Genomic DNA, 22,156 nt, shown 5'->3' with positions numbered 1-22,156 from the left:
AAAGCTATATGAATAGTGGCTATTTTTTAATGATTAGCACGACACCGCCTTACACTTTTGTAACAGCTGAACGTCTCTGTGAGAGTCTGATGCGTCTTTACAGATGCCACTGTCAGATAAATAAAGTGAAATGTCTCCATGTGACCAGGGAGGACACTAGGAGAAAACGCTGTTCAAGGGTTGAGAGCTCCAGTCCTGAAATTAGATTAGCCCGCCACCAGAACTGGGTTATCTCTGCGTCTTTCTCCTTGTCTATACAGTACAGGCAGTCCTGGTCTAGTACCCAGCACAATGTAAAAACTAAGTAGATAGAAGCTATTCCGTGGGCCAAATAAAGGCAATGTTTGTCAAATGCCTACAATGTGCATGATGCTGAAATAAAGAGGTCACCAGTACTGTATCCAGTAGCCACCCGAACCTCACGTCACCACCCTTGCCCCCCCCCCCCCCCCAGCTCTAGAGTCTCCTTCATTTAGCAGTCTGGCCTCACTACCACCTTCTTTCTCTGAGCCACTGGTGGACTTAGCCTACATCACTAATACTAATATATTTTTACTATGTGATCTGGCCTTTTTCAAATGTGACTGATTTTTCTAAAGTAATACAAGCAAATTATCGTTCAGGAGGACCTGCACTGAAAAATCACATATATTCCATCTATGGCTTGGAATCTTTTCCATTCCTCTTGAAGGCAACTGAAAAGCCTCACATTAAGAATTTGAGACAAGTACATTCTAGGTCTAATTACTTTATGTGTGAAACTTTTGTCTCCCAGATAATTTAATGTTTCCAGAAGTACCAATAATGTATACTCCTTTCTCACAAGGAAAATAAGGCACTAGAATATTCTAAAGTACTTCTGAAACAAACAAACAAAAAAAAGATAAAGTATATGTAACTATGAAATCATAGAGAACACAAAACTCTAATGCAGCCTTTACGGTTCTGTACCGGCTACAGTGTGGTATTTGGCAACTGAACGTAACCTTATAACGTTTATAATACTATCCACTGCTAAAATCCAGACTTGCCTGTCACTTCATTACCAACAGGAAAAGAAAAAATTTTAACAATTTAAAACCCAAACAAGATATTGCTTATATGAGATAGCAACAGGAACATGTTCTTTAATACATTCAAGGAACTAGAAGATAACCCACAGGCAAACACTGTGAATGGTCTACATGAAGAATGTACAAGAACCTCAAAACTCCATTAAAAGCGACCAGGAATTCAGAAGCAGGATTTACACGTCACATAGCAGCCCCATCCCTACCTCAAATTCAGAGAGCTGCTATACTTATAGATGAAGTGTCACAGGGAAAATAAGGCTGACACAGGGCCTCATTTCTGGGGCCGGAAAATTTCACCAAAACCAGTAAAAACATTAAGAAAATGTAACTATTGATTATAAAACTGAACTAGGTAATCTGAAGAGAAATTTCAGATGTAAACATGAAACGTACTAGATGAATAAAGAAGAAGTTAACAGTGTGTGTACATAGGGAGGTAAAGATGTGGTTGCTGGGTAACAGATATAATTACTGAATAATTTTGGCTACTGTGTATGTGCAGTTAAAATTTAGGTTCATTATGTCAGTAAATATCCAAACCATCGGAAAGAGGGAAAAAATGAGAAAACAAGAAAATCTGATCCATTCAACAGATACAGAAAAGGCAATAAAATAATTATTTCAGAACTGCAGTTAATATGAAATACAAAAAAGATGCCAAGCATAAGCCCCCAAAGATCTGTAATCAAAATAAATATGAATGAGTTAAATTCACTTGTTAATCAAGTATCTTCAGTTTGTTAAGAAAATAAAAACTTAAGGAATACTTTGCAAAAATCAGTCCTGAGATAAAACAATACAGGAAGTTGAAGGGGGGAAAGTACAAAGACAACTGTAGGACGAAAAATGTTAACAAAATTTAAATAAAAGCAATATTAATGTCAGGTTAAAAAAATTCAATCAGAAAAGCATCATAAAGAATGAGATATCTCATACTGATAAAAGAAACCAACTAAAAAGATATAAACAGCTAAGAACCCTACATACCACACCTTAGTATCAAAACATGTAAACCAAATGAAGACAGAAAAACTGAGGGTAAAAAAAAAAAAAAAGCAAAACCATCTACCTTGAAAACAGATAACACCTTTTTGACAAATACCTATGGGACAGTCATAGAAAATACACACACACACACACACACACACACACACACACACACCATATAGCACTAAAGAAAACATCACTAAATTGCAAAAAGTACAAATAATACAGATGGTATTTCTGGATTACAATGCAATCATATTAGAAACAACAAAACTAGCAAATAAAACTGCCTTAAATATTGAGCTGAAGAAGAAATACCAGAACTGCAGGGTTATCAAGAAAATATTAGTGAAGGGGCGCCTGGGTGGCGCAGTCGTTAAGCGTCTGCCTTCGGCTCAGGGCGTAATCCCAGCGTTCTGGGATCGAGCCCCACATCAGGCTCCTCTGCTGGGAGCCTGCTTCTTCCTCTCCCACTCCCCCTGCTTGTGTTCCCTCTCTCGCTGGCTGTCTCTGTTAAATAAATAAAATCTTAAAAAGAAAAGAAAAGAAAATACTAGTGAAAACAATACACAGAATAAATTTTAAGATATGGCTAAACCAGTGCTCAAGGAAAAATTTCTAGTCTTAGTTATTTTCGACAAACAAGAATGAATATAAAGCATCTTACTCAAGTCAAAAAATGAACTAACAGAAGGAGAAGAAGGAATTAGTGAAGATAAAAGTAGCAATCAATGACTTTACAAGTGAACTAATAACCCCAACGCATGACTTTATGAAAAAAATTAAGTAGTTAACCTAATTTTTAAAAAATGAAAATGGAAAAAAATGAGATGATTTTCTAAAATTAAGATATTTCTTGGGGCACCTGGGTGGCTCAGTTGGTTGGGCGTCTGCCTTCAGCTTGGGTCATGATCCCGGGGTCCTGGGATCAAGCCCCGCATCAAGCTCCCTGCTCGGGGGGGGGGGGGGCTGTTTCTCCCTCTCCCTCTGCCTCCTGCTCCCCCTGCTTGTGCTCTCTGTCAGATAAATAAATAAAATTAAGATATTTCTTTAGGCTCAACTCTATAATTTGAAAAGATGGAGGAAGGATTTAAAACAGACCCCACAAAAGGCAAGAAAATAAAGACTGATTAGCACAGACGAAATGGAGGAACTGATGAAATCCCCATCAGGATCAGACAGTTTGATCAATACTGCAACACTTTTTTTTTTTTACTAGCATACTTTTAAGAAACATGTAACTCTAAGTCTAATGCTATTTAAACTGTTGAAGAGTACAGCAGAAGATGGAACACCAACACCATTTCCAATAAGTCTGACAAAATTCTAGTAATCCTAAACAATGGGGAGAAAAAAGAAGAAATATAAATAGTTCCAGGGATTAAAAAAAAAAAAAGACATAACTCCAAATGTAGAGATTCTGGAAATACAAGAAAATACTATGTATAATCTATACCAATAAAACAGAAAACCCAGCTAAATGGAACAATGTTCCATAACATAGTCTGGCAAATTTTTCCTATAAAGGGCCAGACAATAAACATTTTAGGGTTTGCAGGCCATCCAGTCTCTCTTGCAACTACTCAGCTCTGCTATTGTAGCACAAAAACCAGCCCCAGACAACACATAAATGAATGGATGTGGCTGTGTTCCAGCAAGACCTGATATACAAAAATAGGCAATGGGCCAAATTTGCAAGCTATAGTTTCCCAGCGTCTGCTCTATAAAATATAATTTACCAAAATCAGCTCATAGAGCAGAAGATCCTATAATAACAGAAGACACTGAAAAAGTCCTCCAAGATTTACCTCTCTAAAACCCACGAGGCCCAGATGACTTTATTGGGAATGTGCATATAAAATCCTCAAGAAACATATCACATCCATCTATCTAAACTGTTCCAGAAGAAAGAAGTGCAGGTACAAAAGACAGACTAGATTCAAATCTTGGCTCTGCAACTTACTACATGTATAACTGTGGGCCAGGTACCTAACCACCCTGTACCTCTGTTCCCTCATCTGTAAAACAGAGATAAGTATTAATACCTCTAACCATGTAGGGTTGTTGTGAAGTTTTAACAAGATAATGGATGCAAAGAACTGAGAATAGTACCTGGCACCTGGCTAACACTCAATAAATGTTAGTGACCACTACTGCCATCTAGGTTAAAAAAAGAGGAGTAAGGATGACCCCCAGGTTTCTGGCCTGGAATGTGGGTAGACAGTGGTACCATTTACCAAGGCATGAAACAGAAGACAAAAACTAAGTGTGGGAAATACGTGAGAGAGAATGACTTTAGTGTTTGATGTGTTAGGTTTGTTGTTACTTCAGGACAGCAATTCTCAAACATTTTGGTTTCCAGACGCCTTTGTATTTTTAAAAAAGTTACTAAGAACACCAAAAATCTTCTGTTTATGTGGGTTACAATTATATTCACCATATTATTTAAACAGGGAGATTTTTTAAAAAATATTAATTCATTTAAAAAAATAAACTCTTACATGAATATATATTTTCTGAAATAACTATTTTCCCAAACAAAAAGCCAGTGAAAGCATACACTGTTTGACATTCTTCCGAATTTAATATGTGGCTTAACAGAAAGCAGGTACATCCTCACATCTGCTTCTGCGTCCAATTTGTTGTAACATCCACATCATGGCACCTCTAGAAAACACTATGTACTCATGAGAAAAAAAGTGAATAAGACAAATAGTCTTCCTATCTTTATGAAAATAGTTTGACCTTGTGGATCTCATGACAGTTTCAGGCAGCCTCTCAGGAGTCCTCAGATAAACTCTGAAAACCACTGACATAGGATATCCATGTGTAGAATGCAACTGAATATATGGTTCTAAAGTTCAAAGTATGAACTAAAAAATATAAATTTAGGATTCATCATACAGGTGGGAAAAAAAGTCATGAGAGTAGAACGAGGGGAAATGGCAACCTCTAAAGGACAGGTTCCCGTAGCAGACAGAAGAAGAGAAGTAAAGGCAAGAGTAAGTCAGGACTGCCAGAGATGTAGGAAAGAAGGGGTCATTTATTTTAGAAAATGACCTCACTATTTACTCAAGCAGGGATTTCTTCTTCAAATTCTCCCTATCCCCAATAGATTATCTCCTTGATAGAATTCAAATGCATCCTTATCATCTACAATGTCCCTGCTGTGATTTCCGCCCTCCATTAATTTACTCTTGCAAAAACTTCCTGATTGGTCTCCGCTTACATCTTGACACGCACCCCCCCAATTTTCACCCTCTCCCCCAAATCTATCATCTGTCTGCCCAAGTTATCTATATCACTAAAGTGACTTCAGAAATCATCTAAAGTCCTTGGCATGGCCAGATTCATATCCTGTTATGCCCACACGCATTGGTCTGCAACACTCCAAAAGGTACCATTCTTTTTCATGATGTTCTTTGTGCCTAAAATGCCTTGATGCCTTTCTTGCAAATCTTCCTGTCCACCTTTTCTAGGAAATAACTAATCGCCACCCACCCCCATCCTAGGTTCTGCTAATCTTAACAGCGTTTTATGACAAGCAATTTCCCCTCCTCTATTCCCTTAAAACTCTTCTTAATGCATCCCTTTCACTGCACATGCTTAATATAAGTGCTGGTTCTTCCTTTTTCCTTCCCTTTATCACTGGCATTCCCAGCACCAAATAGAGCAAACGGCCAAGAACTGCTAGCTGAATGAACAACTGAAGAACTATCAGCATATGAGATGACTGAACCCAAAGAACAATACAGAATGACACTGAGGGTGAAACATTGTGCAACATCAACACTTAAGACGTGGAATAATTAAGAACGGGTAAAGGAGAGAGAATGATCAAAAGAAGTAGAAAGAGTAAGGAAGATGATGGTAGCCGGTTAGTATGTTGCCAAACTCAGTGGTTACACATCTCTGCTCAAAATTAATTAATTAACTAAAAAAATCCAGAAATAGCATCCAGAGAACAAGTTCAGTCAATATGATTGCTTTAATCTGGGAAGATATCCTCATCAGCCATAACATGGTATCGTCCGTAACACCAAAAAAGCATTTTGAAGGAATTTCATTCAGTCAGTACAAAATACACATAGGCACTACAATTTTTTTATGTTACATTTTTTGCCATACTGTGACCCAACTGGTCTTTCGCAGTTTAAAGTAGATGGGCAAAATTTCAATAGGCCCAGAAATAAACAATTAAAAAAATTTTTTTTTAGAATGGAGAAATTGAACCAATACTACAATTAAATTACTAACCTTTGCTACTTTCATGTATTTGGTATTTCTTAACGTATAAACGTTCTATCATTCTGTAAACCTGAAGCTGTTCGAAAAAATAGTCTGTTAATTGGGGGGGGGGACCCCACAGCAACCGTCTTACATTCAGGTAAAAAAACCAAGATTAGATAAGAGACAATTAATATCCCAAATCCTAAATATACCAAGTTCTCACTTTTGTAAAATTTTTTAACTTATTTACTGTTATTAATAATTAAAACTATAGTAATATTTACTTCTCCTTAATCTTTAAAATAACATTTAAAAATACCATTTAAATAAATGCATTTCAGAAAATAGTAAACGAGTGAACTTCCTATTGGCTATCTACAAGTTTAATAGAAACAACAGTTTAAATACAAAAAGCAGCCATCAACATCCTGAATTATCATCACTTAATACCTCAAACCCTTCCTTTTTTTGTATCCTTCCACCAAAGTCTATAACTGAGCTTTGTGTAAGAGTTTTCATATTGGCTACATTGTAAATCTTCTAGAAATACTGGCTTAAGTAACAGCGTAGTATACAAAAATGCCATTTTAAGACATGATTTCATTTTAACAGAATGAAACATTAAACTGCCCTCCAAAAAATAAAAACCATACACAGATTTGTGTCTGAATTCTTAAAAGAACTGAAACAGTTGAAATTACCAGTTTAAAATACACTTAATATGCATCTATGGAACACAGAGTGCTTTTTAAGACTGCTTTAGGCCAACTTTAAATTCACCTAAAGTAACTATTTCTAATCTCAATATGTATCGTTATATAGGAAAAACAAAACCATCATGTTAAGCTCTTTGAAGGCAAATAGTGAGTACCCATGAAAGCTCCTCAGCTGGAAAATGTTATTCTCACATAAAAGCAAAAGTACAGGATTTTTCTAAGTATTTTTTATTTTTAAGAAAAAATTTCCCAGCTTCTCAAACAAATATGAGTAGGTGCAATCAACAAGATAAAAATGTACTAAAGCAATTTTATCCAGTTTCCAGAAAATAAAAGGCAACATTTCTAGCTGTCAATAATTAGGTTACCCTAAATGCTTGATACTTAAGAAAATCCTCACCGTTGCTCAAATGGTATTTTAAAAAATAAATGTTATCTATAAACATTCTTTAAAATCTTTATCACAGAGAATGATTTTATGCTTTTAAAAGCCACAAAATAACTTCGGGAAGAAAAGCTAACGTGCTACAAACTCGTATATTTAAATTGTAACTGTGTATCAGGCAACACCACATATAAGATTTGTCTTTCTTCCCTACAGTTAATGTTTCCAATAAGTAATTATAATTTCGTTAAGCTTGAACTCTCTAATCAACCATTCTAAGGTAGTTTTCAATATTCTTTACTTTACAGAATCTGCCTCATGATCAGAATTAGAGCAAACAAGTACGGGTGACATCAAGTCTTCCAGCTTTCCTGATCAGTAATAGCAGCAATATCACACCAGGACACAGAATTTCAAAAAGCACAAACCTAATGAAAACTTCAAGCAGATTAGAAAATTCTCTATACCAAGAAATTCCAAAGAGGGCTTCCAACTTCTGTTGCTTTCCAACTCCACAGCTTTCCACAGAAAATGGAGGAAAGGTACAGGCTCATTTTACTGCTATGGAGGTACTGCTGGCCAACTTCCCCTGTATTTGGGGCCCAATAACTCAAATTCCATCGCCTTATATTTTAAGAGGGACAGGAGGGGAAAAAAGAAGCCAGCTGGTTAAACAATGTGAAGAGCATACTGTTCAATTAAAATTGAGCCTATAAATCAACTTTATTTAAAACTTGGCCAAACATTATACTACTATGAAAATCCTCTTCTTATTCATTAATAAGCATCCTGGATGATTTACAATGTAATTCCCCTGTATGATATACATTCCCTGTCCTATACTAACTTCAGTTTGTTCTGGAATGCTGAAGAGCACTGAAGGGCACAGAGGGGGCAAGTCTGGCTTTTAAGATGATGCATACACACAGAGGCAATGCTAGAATTTTCATTGTGGACAAATGGCTGCAGTTTTAAGTGCCACTAGTCAACCTGGAAAATACCTAAATGCTTGTCCATCCATTAATTTCTGTTAATCCTTAGCAAGTAGGTTGAACTAAATAGCTATTTAACAACTTGAAAAATAAGACTTAAAAACTAATATGAAATATAACACACTGTATTTATACTTTACACAGGTACAAACAAATCTTAGTATTTCAGTTAAAAAGTTCCTGAAGTAAGGAAAAATACCACGCAGCAAGATATCATAAACAATCAACTCAAAATTAAATACTGAATTTAAAATAAATATTACACTGAATTCATTTAATTTTAATTAACTTCACAAATATCCAGAAATGGGAAGCATACCTTTTCCTGGTTCTTAGGGAAGCACCTACCTCCAATCCCTTGGGGAACTCGAACTTCCTACTCAAGCATCTCCCACCTCCAATTACTAACGCGAAGAGAAACCTAGCTGATCTGCCTTGATACAATCCTCTACTCTTCAGCAAAATGCCTGAGCAATCTGTTCTAAAGTACAGACTTTCTCTAACAGCTAGAGGATATCCACACAATATTCACAGCACGGTATTTTCAAGATCTGTAGTTAATCTATCCATCAAATCTTGTCCAAATATGTGAGATTCAGAACAGTGGGATGATATAAGATAGTTTTCAGGCAGAGGCACATGCTTTTGAAAGAAAAAAAGTCAGATTGCCCTGAAGCCTCTTTCGTAACTTACAATTCTAGAGGTGATCCTTAAATTTAATTGTAACTGCTAAGGGATGATTGTTTAAAAAAAAAAAAAAAAAAAGATTCTTTGGCCTCACAGATTTACCAAGTCAGAATCTGTATCCCACGTGGTTCTCATGTCTAAGTAAATTTGGAAAACTGTTCTGGCAGATACAGCAGCTACATCTAGAGAGCTCTGACTTCCATTCGTGATTCAAGAAAGAAAAAAGATAACACCTAACAATTCAACTAGAAGTCAGTAACAGGAGCAACAACCAAAGTCCCAAACACACTGAAATTAAAAAAAAAAAAAAAAATTAAGAAGGATCACAAAACTTATGCAATAAAGGAAATGTCCTAAATCACTGAAGATAATAAATTATTTAGGAAATACAGGACAGTTAGTTGATTTTTTTTTTACTAGAAAAAAAATAAAGTTCAGAGGCACCTGGGTGGCTCAGTTGGTTAAGTATCCAATTCTTGATTTAGACTCAGGTCACAATCTCAGGGGCATGAGATCAAGCCCGCACTGGGCTCCAAGCTGCGCGTGGAGCCTGCTTAGGATTCTCTCCCACACACACACCCCCCACCGTCCCTCCCCACTTGTGGGCTTGCTCTCTTAAAAAGAATGAAATCAATAAAATAAAGTTCATAAAAATCAAACAATAAATACTATGAAATGCTGGCATTTTAAAAAGCTTTTAGAAAACACAGGCAGGGGTGCCTGGGTGGCTCAGCTGTTAAGCGTCTGCCTTTGGCTCAGGGTGTGATCCTGGCGTTCTGGGATCGAGCCCCACATCGGGCTCCTCTGCTGGGAGCCTGCTTCTTCCTCTCCCACTCCCCCTGCTTGTGTTCCCTCTCTCACTGGCTCTCTCTCTCTCTGTCAAATAAATAAAATTTAAAAATTTAAAAATTAAAAAAAAAAAAAAAAACCACAGGCAAAGTTTTTTCTAAATCTGGATAAATGGTAGGTTTTCTCAGCATAAGTCAGTCAAGTAATCAATAAGTAAAAATTGTTAAGTTTGACCAAATAAAATTATGCAATATAATTTATTTTTGCAAGGGTGTGTATGTGTGTTTATTCCAAATTAAAAGGCAAACTAGAAAAATATTTGTCCTTTAGAACAAATGAAGGGATGCATTCTCTCTTCTCTCCCACTGCCTACCCCAAATTTTCCCTAACAGAAGGAAAGGAGGTACTGCTTCAGGGTAAGGCCCCTACAGCTAACACAGGGAAACATTCCACAGAATCACTAGAGGTTAGGGCCAGAGTTTAAGCTAAGAGTATAAAGGTTATTTAATTTTGCTTTCCTTCTTCTGAAATATGTATTTGCATCCTCTGCATATATACCCCTTATGGGGTCTACTACTGGGCAAAATTCAGGTATTTCTGCCTGGTATCTCATTCTCAGAACAACTTCAAACATATGATATAGTCCATAATGTTGGAAATATTTGCATCAAATATATGAGACAGAATGCTAATAGGCGCATCATACAAAGAGCTTGTGTAAACTGGTAACAAAAGTTCTAAGGCCCAGGAGGTAAAGAGGTTAAGAACAAGAATGGGCAAGTCATAAAATGAAAAAAGCACAAGTAATTAAACATATGATATTCCATTTTACCAATAAACAAATCTAAATCAAAGCAATAAAATACCAATTTGGGCCTGCCAAATTTATAAAGATGATATATCCCATTCTCATGTTGCAAGCCCTATTTCTTGCACTATGGCAGAGACACTGCGCTGTGATTCACCCATGCTGGGCTGGGCTCTACTTTAATGAGAGGAAAAACCAAATCATCATCTGGGTGAGGAGGAACTCTGAAGTGACTGGGGACACTGCTGGTATGCCCAGTCGAGAGGCTGAAAGGTTGCTAGGATACTGCACAACCATGGGGTGGGAATTAAAATCCACTAAGTTATCAGCTGGATGCCAGGCACTATATCTGATATCACTCTAGCTTCATGATTCTATAAATTTGAAATATTATTTCCATTTTACAGATGAGGCAATCAGGGCTTAGAAGAAGGCTTCCCATGATCATCTAGTAAAAGGCAGAGCTGAAATTTAAAACCAAATCAGACTCCCAAACCAATGTTCCTCCTAGTATAAATTAAGTTTCCCCCTACTTTTAAGAGCAAAATCAAACTCTCCAAAAATAGAGAAGTCACTAATTATGGCTTAGTCACTTAGAAAGCTGCAAATCAAAAATTTCTATAAGAAGATGTCTATACTCAGCATTTACTAGTCTCCAGTCCTGTGATTTATGTTCTGTATTATTTCATTCCCACAACAGCAAGTAGCCTCGATTATCTCCTTTCCAGAGAGTCAAACTGAGGTGTAGAGGTTAAGGAACTTGCCCAAGGTCACAGAAATAAGAACTATAAAGGCAATAGTCAAATCCAATCCTATCTGGCTCAGATGCCTGGACTTTTAACACTATGCTGTGTTTATGCTAGGATTCCATGATTATCATATTCAGCAGATTCAATACTTCTTGCTTCAGGCCAAATGCTATTTTTGCAGCCCGTTTTATCAAGTGCATTTTCACTGAGGCTATAGCAGTGAGAGCGCTCTCACTCAGTACACATTCTTGAAGCACAGCTACCAAACTTATTAGAACTGAAGAACATAAAAGTGCAAATTAGGACATATACTGTGTTACTTCCTAGTCTGGAGCTTTCTCTTACCTGATTAGCTGTTTTTTTTTTTTTTTTAAGATTTTATTTATTTATTCGACAGAGATAGAGACAGCCAGCGAGAGAGGGAACACAAGCAGGGGGAGTGGGAGAGGAAGAAGCAGGCTCACAGCAGAGGAGCCTGACGTGGGGCTCGATCCCATAACGCCGGGATCACGCCCTGAGCCGAAGGCAGACGCTCAACTGCTGTGCCACCCAGGCGCCCCTGATTAGCTGTTCTTGCTAATCTCTCCTGACTTCTCCAAAATTTAAACCAGAAGGCTCCTGATTTCTTGCTGTTGCTGTTGTTTTTTAAAAGATGTGTTTGTTCCTCTGTAGGTTTTTCATTTTTATTTTTTTAAAGACTTTATTTATTTGAGAGTGAGTGAGCTAGAGAGAGAGCATGAGCGGGATGGAGGGGCAGGGGGAGAGAGAGCAGACTCCCCGCTCAGCGGGGAGCTTGACATGAGGCTTGATGCCAGGGCCCCAGGATTACGACCAGAACTGAAGGCAGACACTTAACTGAGTGAGCCACCCAGGCGCCCCTGATTTGTTTTCTTTGTAACTGAAGACCTAACTGTTGCCACAGCAGAACCTCAGGGCTTAGGTACACAACCTTAGGATACTCCCACAAGCCTCCAACAACTATGGGATCATTGGTCCCTGAATCTATTTTCCAACAATAGTTTGCTTTCCTGACTGCACTGATTTCTGGTTTTCTCCTATTTCCCTGTCTTTGCCCAACCCCAGCCTCATCACAAACATCTGAAGTTACAAAATCTTTCATTGTTATTTATTTTAATAATTTGTTGGTATTTATAAGCAAACACACCTCCATCTGCTAGAAATGGCCCTTAACTTACAAGCATAAAAGGGTCCTTAGCATCCTTCACTACCTCATTGAGTATATAAATTTAGATTTATATATACATCTATACAAATCATTTTCCTTTCTCAATAGAAGGAAAGGAAAAATGGTGACTTCGATATACCTAAACCTCTATTTCCCTCGGAAGCAGAAGGCCATTCCCCCCCCTCCTTTTAGTGCAGAGCTACAAAGAGTTACAAAGCTCAAAGACATCTTCCATAGGAAGAAAGACGTTTGCCATTAGTAAATTCTTCACCAGCAAGAAACTTGCTTCTCCTTCAAAGCGGTTGGCACATGTTTGCCTTCACAATTCCTCATAAAGTGAACATACTATGATAGCACATTTGGAATCAGAACCTGGTCTGCCCAATATTACTTAACTCCTGCCTGTAACACAGAAGTCATGTTTCTGCTCTACAGTATGGAGAAATACACTGTATGGAAGCCCCAATTCTAACAGAACTTCCCTGCCTGTGTGACGGGAACAGTCACAGGTGTGCTGAGGGGAGGATGATGACCAGACTCTCCGGGACCGCCGGCCTCAGCTGGGAGTAGCCCCTTCTGTTTCCCTAACAGCCCCATTAATACCATTTTGTACGTGAGCCACTATGTGAACAAGGTCAGGCAACACACCTCAAGTCACGTCTATTTAGGCCTCAGTTTCTCCTCTGAAAATCTATGTAGCACAGGAATTCTTTGCCAAGCCACCAAAGTTCCTGAACTTCATTATCACAGGACTGTGACTGAGAGACTTAAGACCTTATGAAGTAATAAGCTGAGAACACAGGTAAATATATTTACCTCTACTAAACTAAAACAAAGATGAGAATGAAAGCGCAGTTGGTACAAGGACTTGGAGTTGGTTTTGTTCATGCACAACAATGACCACAAAAGTACACGAAACAGGATCGGCACACAATAAATACTTCACGAATGCTAACCAGAAAAAACAAAACAAAACAAACAAACCAAATTATGACACTTTATGGATTCTAACTTCAGAAGAATGGATTACCAATTATTTTTCATTTATCTTTGTTTCCCAAAATGACCTCATGAAATTGCACAACACAGCTGGTATTGGCAGTGACAATGAAAAGAAAATGGAAAGAGTGCTTACTTACTAATAGAGAAGGGAACAAATTAAACACTTTCTTCCCTCGACTCAGTCATCTCAATCATATTCCCACAGTTAAACTGCGTCCCATGCCTTTATCGGCTCTCTTGGTCAATAAGCATACTGAAAAGAAGGGACATGACTGTTGCCCACGCTCCTCAGAAGGTACTTCGACCCTCCTTCTGAAGAACGCATGAAATGGAGGCGATGTGGGTATTTTGTCAAAGTATCTTTACATCTCCCCGAAAGAGGTGGAGCAAGGCATTTCAAACTTAGTTAGAAATCAGGTTTTGCTGCAAAAAGGGACTGGTTTTCACTGTGTAGAGGTCTGACACAGGGAGGCAGCTTTTAGAAAATCAGCTTCTTGCTTGGTCCCCAAAACTCTTTTTCATCAACACAGATGATGTAAACGGTTTCAGAGCTTTCTCTAAAGATTCCTGAAAAGCCAAACACTTTACACACTGCATTTGTCAGATGCTCCCTGAGTCACAAAATGATGCTGGTGATACAACTTTTTATATCTTTGTGCTTTGGGGAAATACCATAAAACCTGTTAAAAGATCTTTCTGGGAATATTTTTAAAACATGCATTGTTTTAGTACATTCACTGAACATTATTAAAGCACTGGTGTAGCCTTCCGACTTTGTTTTCCATGTAAATACAGGGCTGTTTTCAAAGAGAAAGCAGCAGTAGAGCCCACTACAGTTAGTCAGCAAATCCTGGCTCAGACACTCACCAGCTGCAACCAAAAGGCAACGGTCTTTTTTTAGCCTCAATTTCACTTCCGAATGTGATGATACTATCTACTTCCACAGGGCTCCTGAAGGGATTAAATGCAGACTTACATTGTTCTAGTACCACACTGAGGAAGCCCTACTCCCACATTCGTTTTTAAATATCCGACTTCACGAAGCCTCAGAGTTCCCAGCCTGCTGCCCTCGCCCCTCCCCTAAGTTCCACACATTTCCCAAAATTCAATAGCTAAAGATTACTCTTAGTATATGAAGCTTTTAGGACCCTGCTCCAGTATGTGTTCTGAATAACTGGTAGCCATTCATTGTTAGTGATTAAGTATTTAGAATATTCCCCCTTGATTAAATGAAGTAAATATAAAGCAGTGCCTGGCACACAGCAGGTGCTCCAAGTTAGTTATCATGATGTCTCCAATATGATCTGACATGCCACTGACTTATTAGCTCTTGAATATTTTGGTCACTCCCCAGGAGCAATGGAGCTAAGCAATAAAATCGTGTTTGACTTAAAAAAAAAAAATCGTGGAGCACCTGGGTGGTGCAGTCAGTTGGGTGTCCAACTCTTGATTTCAGCTCAGGTCGTGATCTCAAGGTCATGGGATCGAGCCCTGTGTCTGGCTCCACGCTGAGTGCGGAGTCTGCTTGGGATTCTCTCTCCCTCGCATCCTCCCGCTTGTTCTCGTTCTCTCTCTCTCTCTCAAATAAATAAATCTTTTAAAAAATTGTGAGGCTAGACCTGAGTAAGAAAAAAAAAAAAAAAAAAAAAGAACTGAGCAAGAATAATGGCTTCCAAATGTGGCAAGGAACAAAAATGTGTTTTAAATGTTGATTCAATTTTCATTAAGAGTTTTTAATTAGTCCAGAAAGAGAATAGCAGCAATAAACTATGTTCCCCATGGGATTACCAGAAAACAAAAAAAATCTTTATCCACTATTCTCCATTCCTGCCTCCATCCCAGCCTCCTCTCACCTCTTTTCAGAGCTCTGGGGTTTGTTATTCTCTGGAATGTAACTTGCTTATAAAATCACCTTAAGAAAGCACTGGCATGAGACAGAGGAAGGGAGGGAGAGGGAAAGAGGGAGAGGGGTGAGAAGGTGGGTGAGGGTGAGAGAAAGAGAGAGAGAGAGGGAGGGAGGTGTTAGCTGTCAAAAATTAACAGCGCTTATTCTTTTGCAAGGAATGTATAATGAGCATGCTTCCAAAACAGGCCAGTGTCAGAGCTAAAAAGCTGTTTTTGAAAAATTACTTTTCTTAATCAAGTTCCCAAAGGCATTCTGAACAGGGAATATTAACTCCTTCCCTGCCTTTACATTACGTAGGCCACAGGGCATCTTTTTAAAAATCTATCCATCTATTCCTATACCTCACCATAAATTTTTCAGCATTTCACTCCCGTTTCAAGGAGATACTCAGATATTTTTAAAAGATACTTCAAATATTCAAACATTCAAATATGCATGCTCCTTACAGTTTTTCAAAGTTCAAGTCACAAGGTAGAATAAAACTTTCAAGAATTTCATTATGTCTCGCATTATGTTGGCCCACATTTTCATTAGATGAGTTATGAATCCGTTGCACCAAGAAATAAACATCGACTTGTCTTCATGTAAGAAAGCTGGTCAAGAATTTAATTTATGATACTTTACAAAACCCCCACTTTTATACAAACTGTCTTACCACTGGGCAGAAGCAACATTAGTGTTATTTAACCAGAAATGGCAGTAGCCTTAGAAAGAACAGCTCATTAAGGCAGAATTCAGAGAGGGTGCTGCAGCCTAGCCAGTCATGCTCAGTCTGAACACTAAGATCGGGACTCCTGCTAATCACGAAGACCCTAAGAAAACTAAAAATTCCACTCCTCAGTCACAGCAGCCCCACTTCTTTCAAGTACTTGAGAGCAGAAGTTACTAGCCCTGGGCCTGATAGAGACTACTAGAGAAGGACAAAAAATGATGTGGATCGTAAAAACTGCAAGAGAAACCGCAATTCTCGATGATGCAGATTCTCCTATTTGTAAATGTTGGCAACCAGAAATGTAAAGCAAAATAAAAACACCGTGTGGAGACCAGAGGAGACTGAGGAGACAGGACAACTAGATGCATTTGTGTATCTGGCGCTGGATTTTAGAAATAAGTTAACGGAAGACAGAGGGAAATTTCAATGAAGTCTCAAGTTCTGTTAATACCAATATCAGTTTCTTGGTTTTGACAAAGGTGCCACAGAAATCCAAGATGTTAATCATGGGAAAACTGAGTGAGGTGTATGTGGGAAAACTCTCTACTACCTTTTCAACTTTTCTGTAAGTCATGAATTATTCCAAAACCAAACATTTAGTAAGCAGTAACAACTGTGTGTACCAAACCTGTCCCACAAGTCTCCAGTCTATAATCTCTAATCACCATGAACCCCAAATCACAAATACCACATAGATATTATACATGGCACAAAAAATAAATAATACATTTTCATAAATCAGAATAATGTGACCAATCACGGAGCTGCCATCAAAAGAAGGGTGGAGTAAAATAGCTGGCAAAACAACATAATACTTTTTGAAGCAACTTTCATATACTTAGCCTAACATTCTCAGAGCTGTGGAAAGTCTAAAATCAAGAAGATTCAAATACACTCATATTTTATGTATGGATGTAAAACGATGATTTACATTTGGAAAGGATATAAACAGTAGGCATTCAAAGATCATGTTGGAGAAACAAATACCCATGGGCCAGTCAAAACTCTAAGACAGACTATATTCAAGTGCCCCAAATTTAAGATACATCATAACATCCTAAGAAATCGGAAGGGAGAATCAATGGCCATTGGAGTGATCCATTAGAAGATGAGCTCTGTGAGGTCTGGAAACAGTGAAAGGCCTCTTGGCTGAGGAGTTGGATCAAAAAGAAACAGAAATGGGAATGAACATGAAAGAGATGAGAATGCTCTGAAAAGTATAAAAGAGGGGCAACAGGCTGATTAGATCATGGGAGGTTAGATTAAAGAGGGCCTTGAAAGCCAAGCAGAGGAGTTTGGTCTTGAAGCAGAGCAAAGGGACAACTTAACATCTGTATAGAGGGGAGTGGCGTGAGGAAAGTGGAGCTTGAAGATGAAGAATCTGGTCATGTTCCTACTAAATTAATCTGGCAATGCTCCCCCCCTACATCATTCCACACCCTTGTAACTTTCTTACATGTCCAGATCCAAAGCCACAATGTCACCGTCAATACCCCCTTCTGATCTCACCAGTTGCAATCCTGTGAATTCTAGACCTCACACATCTTCCATCTATCTCCTACCCCTGCTGCCAAGGCCTCAGTTCAAATCGTCCTTACCCTCTTTACTCCCCCTCTTCCCTCGCTGGAACTGCCTCTGTTGGTGAGGCTAGACATTACTAACAAGAAGTGCTTCTAAAGCATGGCTTATGACTGTGAACTTTGCTGGCTCTCCACTCTCTTTTTTAAGACTCAAATTGATAGTTTATTTATTTTGATTCCACTATAGTTAACACACAGTGTTACCAGTGTCACCAATTGCATACATCACCGAGGCTGACTCCCCTCTTTCTAACCAGCATGAAGCCCTATGATTTCCCCCTACCTCCAGGCCTATATTCTGTCCCTTCCCCCCAACACCTCCACACTTATTTTCTGAATATTCCCTCTTCTTGTCCACCCTCTTCCTCTGCCCAGACAGTGCCTTTCTTCAATTCATTGCATCTTTCAGCCAACACTTTCCATGCACAGTAACTGACAGCTTTTTAAAAAGAACAAAAAAACCATTTCACTCTTCTGCTTAAACTCTTCAGTGGCTCTTGTCTATAAAACAGAAGTCCAAGTTCCTTAGTACACAGAGCATATAAGGCCTTCTCTGACCTAACCCCTACCTATCTCTTCAGAAAAATCCTTCTACCCTATTTACTTATTGCTGGATATTTAATGCTCTAGGAATATCTGCCGCAAATACGTTATTTCTTGTCTCGGTACCGTCAATCACCTGATTGATCCCTCTGTCATTTCATCCTTTCTTGGATTGGCTGTTTCATCTTTTAAGATTCATAATCTCAAGGAGATTTTCCTTAACCCCCTGTGTCAAATAAGCTACTTATTACTCCTCTGTGCTCCAGGACAACGATGGCATTTCTACCTGAAGCAAATCACATGATACTATGCTGCGTTTAGGTGTGTCCTTCTACTGTCACTTACTCTGGTAAAATGTAAGCTAAGATGTTCTTATTCGCTCTTACACACTTGCACCTAATGTTACCTTAACAAATGCTGACCTTGAATAAAAATAGGCAGTACTGTGTATCTCAACCAAATGCAGAGGTCATACTTCTGATATAGCTACATGTAAAAATTCAGAATCTTCAAGCCTAACAAGTTCAACACCTGAGAGCCCTACACCTTTACCAGATAGTCAACTCCTGAGAGGGTGAAGAGTTCCTGGATCTGAGAGGAACGATGTTCCTGTTTCCTTAGCAGTCTGAAGGCTCCTGCTTGATGTGTACTGGGAGCTGTTCAGCCTGGCAAAATGACCATCAGGTTAGGAATCTACTATTCTCACTAATTAAATTTGGAGTGGGTATCATGGTCTGCCTCCAGGAAGGAGTGGGGGACAACTGTATACAGAGACCATGGAATAAAAAGCAAGGGACAAGGCAAGAGTCCCAGAGATAACCTCCGACAAGACTTCTTTACACAGAAGACTGAAGGGCAGGTACATGTGCTCGAAGACTCTAATCAAGAAGTGTGTCAGGAAGTGGTGCCCATCCTAGGAGACGGCTGTAAGGGAGGTCTCGAGGTGGTATATTTTAAAAGTGGTAATATGTAAACCATTAGCCCCAAGGGATGACTCCAAGGTGATGTCACTGAAGAAGTCTGTCCCCACCCCTCTGTTCTTTCACGCTCTTCGCTCTCCCAATCCTGGAGGTGAATAAAAATGCATATCAACAACCTTGCTTTAATGGAGGAAAAAAAAAGGGATAAAAATAGCTTTAAACAACGTACCTTTGATTTTTTGTTCAGTGGCCTAAAAACAAACAAACAAACAAAAAACAATGTAAATATGAAACTGAAAGAAATGGATTGTTATGATAAAATGTTCATATATTACTACTATATAAGACATATACACTTTTATTAAATAAGGAATTTGTCATTTAGGTGAACTGCATAGGAAAAGATATGCAAAGAAAGCATGCTTTTCCCACAGATGTGCCCCATTGTCCCTGATACAATGTTTATTAATAAAAAATGTTTGAAATGTTTCTTTAGATACAAAGCAGAGAAGACATCATTGTATGACAGTAAATAATAAAAAAAAATGGCACTGCACTTTTCTCATTTAGTTTTTAAATGAATTTTCTATAACCGTCACCTTTAACATTTAATGGATCTACTGAGTTTTGCATAAGTTTAAATGGTTTCAAAAATTCTTATTTCAAATGATAAAAAATGAATTAAGTTTTCTGGAAGAAAAGCTGAATGTAACCACTTTGCCAAATCAGTATTAAATTTAACTCCTGGAGGTTAGGCTGCTCTCTCAGTTAAACATAGTTAACTTTTAAGTATTTTTGAGTGGGAAAAAATTTCAAATATATCTGTCACTTCTGACACATCTGACAATTCATTAAAATTACTGTGTTCAGAAGCTAAACTGACGCAAACCCTGCTTTGCCACGCCTGCCCTGTTGTCCGCTGTCTCTGACATAACAAGGAGCAGGGCTTGAGGGCAGCAGCTGCCTCAAGATACCTCACTCAAACTTCAAGGGCCCCAAAAAGAAGGAACGGATTACAGACAGAGGCCACAAGCAAAAATCAACTTTTTAGTTAAGACCAATTGCATGGGAGTCCGGAAAAAAAAAAAAAAAAAGATACAAAGACAGGCAGGGAGGTGAGGAAAGACTGAATAATTCATAGCCAAATAACCAGGAATTGTTCCTAAATAAAGATAAAACTTTCCTTAAGTGTCATGGGGCACAATAATTTTTGCTTAGTCATATTAAATTACTGTTACTAAAAATAGCATTTTTTGAATTAGATCATTATAGAGCTAGATGGTAAAGGACTAAATGGCAATTACCCTAATCCTGAAGCCACACCAAACAATCTTTCCCTGGAGAACCGGAGAGTCAGTCTAGGCGGTGAGCGCCTTCACCAAGCTTTAGAGCACTAGTGTTATGCTAAATAATGGAGGCCCATCTTTTACTTCATATGGATCAAAAATTAAAAAAAAACAAAAACAAAAAACTGATGAAAGGACAATGGCAAAAGACCAGTTAACTAGCCTGAACACTTAATTTACTTCTGGAGAAATTGTTTTAAAATCTGATGGTAGAAAAACAGTCTTATTAGAGAGAACTTGGTATATGAATACTTTATGAGAAGTACTATGTCAAACAATAAAATACATAATTTTCTGAAGCCAAAACATTATAGCACAAAAAGTATTTTACATGCTGAAAATCTATCTTTTTTTTTTTTTTTTTAAACTCTCCTAGGCTCTTCTATGGTTTACTTCAAAAGGAAACTAAGTTACAATGCACAGAAGCCATGATCACCACATTATCCCCAAGACAGACAGTGTTGCTCTCGGGGGCCTTAACATAAAGGATATGTACTCTCCAACTCCTCCGGAAAAACAACTTCAAAACAAATCCACACTGCTTTAGAACAACAGTCAACCTCATTCAGTATTCTGTCATCCACAGAGAACGGCACCAAGAAGACACCCAAAGGTGTCTGCCCATCAGAATACTGACTAATACTGAAGGAATGTGAAGAACAGAACCCAAGAGCTTCTAACAGATTAAGAGGAAACAGAACTCCGCAAGTGCCACTTCTTTAAAATAAGTCTTTGTGGGTTGGTCCAGAGACCTAGCATATTACTCAAACTGTTCAAAAGATAATTTTCCAAATGGGATCAGTGACTTTAAGAGTATCTGTCAACACTGTTCAAAACGGCAGCCATGTCCACATGTGGCTACTGACCCCTGAAGTAAACCAAGTCCAAACTGCTATGTGTAAAATACCAGACTTCTACTTTTCAGTACTTAAAGAAGGTAAAATATCTCATTAATAATATTTGATACTAACTACATGTTAGAATAGTATTTTGGATATATATGGTCACATAAAATATGTTAAAACTAACTTCAAATTTCTTTTTTACTTTTACATGACCTGGTCATTTAAACCCTCGGGGTCTCAGTTTCCTAATTCCTCAAATGGGGAGATTGGAGGCGGGGATTGTACTGCTTACCTTTCAGGGCTATTATGAGGCCCAAATACAACACAAAAACTTTCTCTTTACATTATTCAAATGTGAGGTATCACTGTAGATCCTCTTGTACAACAGAATTAAAGGATTCTGTCAAATCTAGAAGCAAAATTATTTCCATATTGAGTATCTTTTTCTTTAAAAAAAAAAACAAACAAACAAAAAAAATGGGGCACCTGGCTGGCTCAGTCGGTGGAGCACGCAACTCTTGATCTCAGGGTCATGAGTCTGAGCCCCACATTGGATGCAGAGCCTACTTTAAAAAAAAAAAAAAAAAAAAGCCTGAGCTGTGATTCCACAAGCAATTACTACAATTGCATCACTTCATAAAGGAAGGTATCAGACAAATGGCAGACACACAGCATGCCACGTTGCTTCTGTCAGGCTCTG

The 22,156-nt window shown here is 38.2% G+C and overlaps 1 protein-coding gene across 3 annotated transcripts in view; it reads right to left on the bottom strand.

Moving 5' to 3' along the window:
• TNRC6A (trinucleotide repeat containing adaptor 6A) overlaps window positions 1-22,156 on the bottom strand; it is a 102,166-nt gene that overhangs the window by 51,037 nt on the left and 28,973 nt on the right. For 2 of the 3 annotated variants that reach the window (XM_026515623.4, XM_057315437.1), the window contains one exon: window positions 19,495-19,516. The exons of the other annotated variant lie outside the window; for it this stretch is intronic. In XM_026515623.4, the coding sequence (XP_026371408.2) occupies window positions 19,495-19,516 (22 nt within the window). Of the gene's footprint in view, window positions 1-19,494; window positions 19,517-22,156 lie in introns of those variants that run through there. 3 annotated transcript variants of the gene reach the window in all.

Source organism: Ursus arctos, unplaced genomic scaffold (assembly GCF_023065955.2).
Source record: "Ursus arctos isolate Adak ecotype North America unplaced genomic scaffold, UrsArc2.0 scaffold_2, whole genome shotgun sequence".
Lineage (NCBI taxonomy): Eukaryota > Metazoa > Chordata > Mammalia > Carnivora > Ursidae > Ursus > Ursus arctos.
This window is presented reverse-complemented; position numbering and strand designations above follow the sequence as displayed.